Source organism: Salmo trutta, chromosome 34 (assembly GCF_901001165.1).
Source record: "Salmo trutta chromosome 34, fSalTru1.1, whole genome shotgun sequence".
In the NCBI taxonomy this organism is placed as follows: Eukaryota; Metazoa; Chordata; class Actinopteri; order Salmoniformes; family Salmonidae; genus Salmo; species Salmo trutta.
The window spans coordinates 42,704,018-42,710,017 of record NC_042990.1 but is presented as its reverse complement, the minus strand read 5'-3'; the positions used below and the strand labels follow the sequence as shown (position 1 = coordinate 42,710,017).

General features: G+C 43.0%; 1 protein-coding gene across 1 annotated transcript in view; it reads right to left on the bottom strand.

The window, feature by feature from the left end:
• Window positions 1-6,000, bottom strand: part of LOC115174162 (N-terminal EF-hand calcium-binding protein 1-like) — a 35,353-nt gene that overhangs the window by 12,363 nt on the left and 16,990 nt on the right. Inside the window, exons 2-3 of the mRNA XM_029732860.1 lie at window positions 5,626-5,650; window positions 732-840 (exon numbers count right to left, since the gene is read on the bottom strand). Coding sequence (XP_029588720.1) covers window positions 732-840; window positions 5,626-5,650 — 134 coding nt within the window. The remainder of the gene's footprint in view (window positions 1-731; window positions 841-5,625; window positions 5,651-6,000) is intronic.

Sequence of the window (6,000 nt, the reverse complement as noted above, 5' to 3'; positions counted from 1 at the left end):
ATTGTGAGAGAGAGTCAGAGACAGAGACAGAGAGATAATTGTGAGAGAGAGACAGAGACAGAGACAGAGAGAGAATTGTGAGAGAGAGACAGAGACAGATAGAGAATTGTGAGAGAGACAGAGACAGAGACAGAGACAGAATTGTGAGAGAGAGACAGAGACAGAGAGATAATTGTGAGAGAGAGTCAAAGACAGAAAGATAATTGTGAGAGAGAGACAGAGACAGAATTGTGAGAGAGAGACAGAGACAGAGAGATAATTGTGAGAGAGAGACAGAGAGATAATTGTGAGAGAGAGACAGAGACAGAGACAGAGAGAGAATTGTGAGAGAGAGACAGAGACAGATAGAGAATTGTGAGAGAGACAGAGACAGAGACAGAGACAGAATTGTGAGAGAGAGACAGAGACAGAGACAGAGAGATAATTGTGAGAGAGAGTCAAAGACAGAAAGATAATTGTGAGAGAGAGACAGAGACAGAATTGTGAGAGAGAGACAGAGAGATAATTGTGAGAGAGAGACAGAGAGATAATTGTGAGAGAGAGACAGAGACAGAGAGATAATTGTGAGAGAGACAGAGACAGAGAGATAATTGTGAGAGAGAGACAGAGACAGAATTGTGAGAGAGAGACAGAGACAGACAGAGAGATAATTGTGAGAGAGAGACAGAGACAGAGAGATAATTGTGAGAGAGAGTCAAAGACAGAGACAGAGAGAGAATTCTAGAACTTACTCTGTGTTGTGAGTGTCTATGGTGTTAAAGAGCTCCTTCAGTTGATCTGATGTTAAAACTCCATCATGGAAGTAGGCTCTGAACTCATCAAATGACAACTTCCCATCGTCTGGAGCATGAAATAGAATTGGAAAAATACTTTATTGGACATTTGGTTAGAAAATATATTATTCGGTCATCTTTTTCCACACACACACACACACACACACACACACACACACACACACACACACACACACACACACACACACACACACACACACACACACAGGGACTGATGCGGTTTGGCCCAGTTAGTAACATAAACATAACATTACATGTAAATGTGTTGGAGTTAGACTGGATAAAAGACTGGTGTTCGACTGGATTGTATTTTATTTTATTTTATTTCACCTTTATTTAACCAGGTAGGCTAGTGGAGAACAAGTTCTCATTTATAACTGCGACCTGGCCAAGATAAAGCAAAGCAGTTGGACACATACAACAGCACAGAGTTACACATGGAGTAAAACAAACATACAGTCAATAATATAGTAGAAAAATAAGTCTATATACAATGTGAGCAAATGAGGTGAGATAAGGGAGGTAAAGGCAAAAAGGCCATGGTGGCAAAGTAAATACAGTATAGCAAGTAAAACACTGGAATGGTAGATTTGCAGTGGAATAAAGTGCAAAGTAGAAATAGAAATAATGGGGTGCAAAGGAGCAAAATAAATAAATACAGTTGGGGAAGAGGTAGTTGTTTGGGCTAAATTATAGATGGGCTATGTACAGGTGCAGTGATCTGTGAGCTGCTCTGACAGCTGGTGCTTAAAGCTAGTGAGGGAGATAAGTGTTTCCAGTTTCAGAGATTTTTGTAGTTCGTTCCAGTCATTGGCAGCAGAGAACTGGAAGGAGAGACGGCCAAAGGAGGAATTGGCTTTGGGGGTGACCAGTGAGATATACCTGCTGGAGCGCGTGTTACGGGTGGGTGCTGCTATGGTGACCAGTGAGAGGAGATAAGGGGGGACTTTACCTAGCAGGGTCTTGTAGATGACCTGGAGCCAGTGGGTTTGGTGACAAGTATGAAGCGAGGGCCAGCCAACGAGAGCATACAGGTCGCAGTGGTGGGTAGTATATGGGGCTTTGGTGACAAAACAGATGGCACTGTGATAGACTACATCCAATTTATTGAGTAGGGTACTGGAGGCTATTTTGTAAATGACATCGCCGAAGTCGAGGATCGGTAGTATGGTCAGTTTTACGAGGGTATGTTTGGCAGCATGAGTGAAGGATTTTTGTTGCGAAATAGGAAGCCAATTCTAGATTTAACTTTGGATTGGAGATGTTTGATGTGAGCCTAGAAGGAGAGTTTACATTCTAACCAGACACCTAGGTATTTGTAGTTGTCCACATATTCTAAGTCAGAACCGTCCAGAGTAGTGATGCAGGACAGGCGGGCAGGTGCAGGCAGCAATCGGTTGAAGAGCATGCATTTAGTTTTACTTGTATTTAAGAGCAGTTGGAGGCCATGGAAGGAGAGTTGTATGGCATTGAAGCTCGTCTGGAGGTTAGTTAACACAGTGTCCAAAGAAGGGCCAGAAGTATACAGAATGGTGTCGTCTGCTTAGAGGTGGATCAGAGACTCACCAGCAGCAATAGCGACATCATTGATGTATACAGAGAAAAGAGTTGGCCCAAGAATTGAACCCTGTGGCACCCCCATAGAGACTACCAGAGGTCTGGACAACAGGCCATCCGATTTGACACATTGAACTCTATCAGAGAAGTAGTTGGTGAACCAGGCGAGGCAGTCATTTGAGAAACCAAGGCTATTGAGTCTGACGATGAGGATGTGGTTATTGACAGAGTCGAAAGCCTTGGCCAGGTCAATGAATACGGCAGCACAGTATTGTTTCTTATCGATGGCGGTTACGATGTCGTTTAGGACCTTGAGCATGGCTGAGGTGCACCCATGACCAGCTCTGAAACCAGATTGCATAGCGGAGAAGGTGCGGTGGGATTCAAAATGGTCGGTAATCTGTTTGTTGACTTGGCTTTCAAAGACCTTAGAAAGGCATGGTAGGATACATATAGGTCTGTAGCAGTTTGGGTCTAGAGTGTCCCCTCCTTTGAAGAGGAGGATGACAGCAGCTGCTTTCCAATCTTTTGGAATCTCAGACGACACGAAAGAGAGGTTGAACAGGCTAGTAATATAGGTTGCAACAATTTCGGCAGATCATTTTAGAAAGAAAGGGTCCAGATTGTCTAGCCCGCTGATTTGTAGGGGTCCAGATTTTGCAGCTCTTTCAGAACATCAGCTGACTGGATTTGGGAGAAGGAGAAATGGGGAAGGCTTGGGCGAGTAGCTGTGGGGGGTGCAGTGCTGTTGACCGCGGTAGGGGTAGCCAGGTAGAAAGCATGGCCAGCCATAGAAAAATGCTTATTGAAATTCTCAATTGTAGTGGATTTATCAGAGGTGACAGAGTTTCCTATCCTCAGTGCAGTGGACAGCTGGGAGGAGGTGTTCATATTCTAAAAGACTGATAAAAGACTGGAGTTAGACTGGATAAAAGACTGGATAAAAGACTGGATAATAGACTGGATAATAGACTGGATAATAGACTGGATAATAGACTGGATAAAAGACTGGATAATAGACTGGATAATAGACTGGAGTTAGACTGGATAAAAGACTGGATAATAGACTGGATAATAGACTGGATAATAGACTGGAGTTAGACTGGATAAAAGACTGGAGTTAGACTGGATAAAAGACTGGATAAAACACTGGAGTTAGACTGGATAAAAGACTGGATAAAAGACTGGATAATAGACTGGATAATAGACTGGATAATAGACTGGATAAAAGACTGGACAAAAGACTGGATAAAAGACTGGAGTTAGACTGGATAATAGACTGGAGTTAGACTGGATAAAAGACTGGAGTTAGACTGGATAAAAGACTGGAGTTAGACTGGATAAAAGACTGGATAATAGACTGGATAATAGACTGGAGTTAGACTGGATAAAAGACTGGAGTTAGACTGGATAAAAGACTGCATAAAACACTGGAGTTAGACTGATAAGACTGGATAAAAAACTGGATAATAGACTGGATAATAGACTGGAGTTAGACTGGATAAAAGACTGGATAATAGACTGGATAAAAGACTGGATAAAAGACTGGAGTTAGACTGGATAAAAGACTGGAGTTAGACTGGATAATAGACTGGAGTTAGACTGGAGTTAGACTGGATAATAGACTGGATAATAGACTGGATAAAAGACTGGATAAAAGACTGGATAAGACTGGATAAGACTGGATAAAACACTTGAGTTAGACTCGATAAAAGACTATAGTTAGACTGGATAAAATACTGGATAATAGACTGGATAAAAGACTGGATAATAGACTGGATAAAAGACTGGAGTTAGACTGGATAAAAGACTGGATAAAAGACTGGATAAAAGACTATAGTTAGACTGGATAAAAGACTGGATAATAGACTGGATAATAGACTGGATAAGACTGGATAAAAGACTGGAGTTAGACTGGAGTTAGACTGGATAATAGACTGGATAAGACTGGATAAAAGACTGGATAAGACTGGATAATAGACTGGAGTTAGACTGGATAAAAGACTAGAGTTAGACTGGATAAAAGACTGGATAATAGACTGGATAATAGACTGGATAATAGACTGGATAATAGACTGGATAAAAGACTGGATAATAGACTGGAGTTAGACTGGATAATAGACTGGATAAAAGACTGGAGTTAGACTGATAAGACTGGATAAAAGACTGGATAAAAGACTGGAGTTAGACTGGCAGACTAGTCGGGATTGAGGGAAAGTTGAACGGAACAAAGTACAGAGAGCTCCTGGATGAAAACCTGCTCCAGAGTGCTCAGGACCTCAGACTGGGGCGAAGGTTCACCTTCCAACAGGACAACGACCCTAAGCACACAGCCATGACAACGCAGGAGTGGCTTCGAGACAAGTCTCTGAATGTCCTTGAGTGGCCCAGCCAGAGCCTGGACTTGAACCCGATCGAACATCTCTGGAGAGGCCTGAAAATAGCTGTAGAGGAGAATGGGAGAAACTCCCCAAATACAGGTGTGCCAATTGTAGTTGTCATACCCATGAAGATTCGAGGCTGTAATCACTGCTGAAGGTGCTTCATCAAAGTACTGAGTAAAGGGTCTGAATATTTAGTCAGCACTTCTACTATGAGAAGCTTTATGAAATATAGACCATTTCAAATATCGAGCTGTCATTTGGGGAGCAAAAAGTGATAGTCAGCCGGTCCTGCCGTTTCCATGACAACGGCATTAGAGAGAGGAGAGAGCAACAGATTTCATTGAGAAATAAAGTACATGTTTTCAAATAACTAAAATCCATCCCACAGCCTTAAATACATCATGAGAGGAGGTAGAGAGAGAGAAAGAGACAGAGACAGAGAGAGAGACAGAGAGACAGAGACAGACAGAGAGACAGAGACAGACAGAGAGACAGAGACAGACAGAGAGACAGAGACAGACAGAGAGATGGAGAAAGAGACAGACAGACAGAGAGACAGAGAGACAGAGACAGACAGAGAGACAGAGACAGAGACAGAGAGACAGAGAGACAGAGAGAGACAGAGACAGAGCGACAGAGAGACAGAGACAGACAGAGAGACAGAGAAAGAGACAGAGACAGACAGAGAGAAAGAGAGAGACAGACAGAGAGACAGAGAGACAGACAGAGACAGACAGAGAAAGAGACAGAGACAGACAGCGAGACAGACAGAGAGACAGAGACAGACAGAGAGACAGAGAAAGAGACAGACAGAGAGAAAGAGAGACAGAGACAGAGACAGAGAAAGAGACAGACAGAGAGACAGAGAGACAGAGGTTGAGAATTCTTACCGTTTTTATCTGCTCTTCTTAAGATCTGAAACAAGAAAAAGCAGAGAGGAGGACTGTTATGGAGGACTGTTATGGAGGACTGTTATGGAGGACTGTTATGGAGGACTCTTATGGAGGACTCTTATGGAGGACTGTTATGGAGGACTGTTATGGAGGACTGTTATGGAGGGCTGTTATGGAGGGCTGTCAAGGAGGACTCTTATGGAGGACTGTTATGGAGGGTTGATGTGGATGACCGTTAGCAGCTCCTGAACACTGAAGGACTACGTTCCAAATGGCACCCTATTTCTATCAATACTTTTGACCAGGGCCCATGGTGCTCTGTGTAGGGAATAGGGTTTCATTTGGGATGCAGGGAGATGAAAGGGAAAGTGG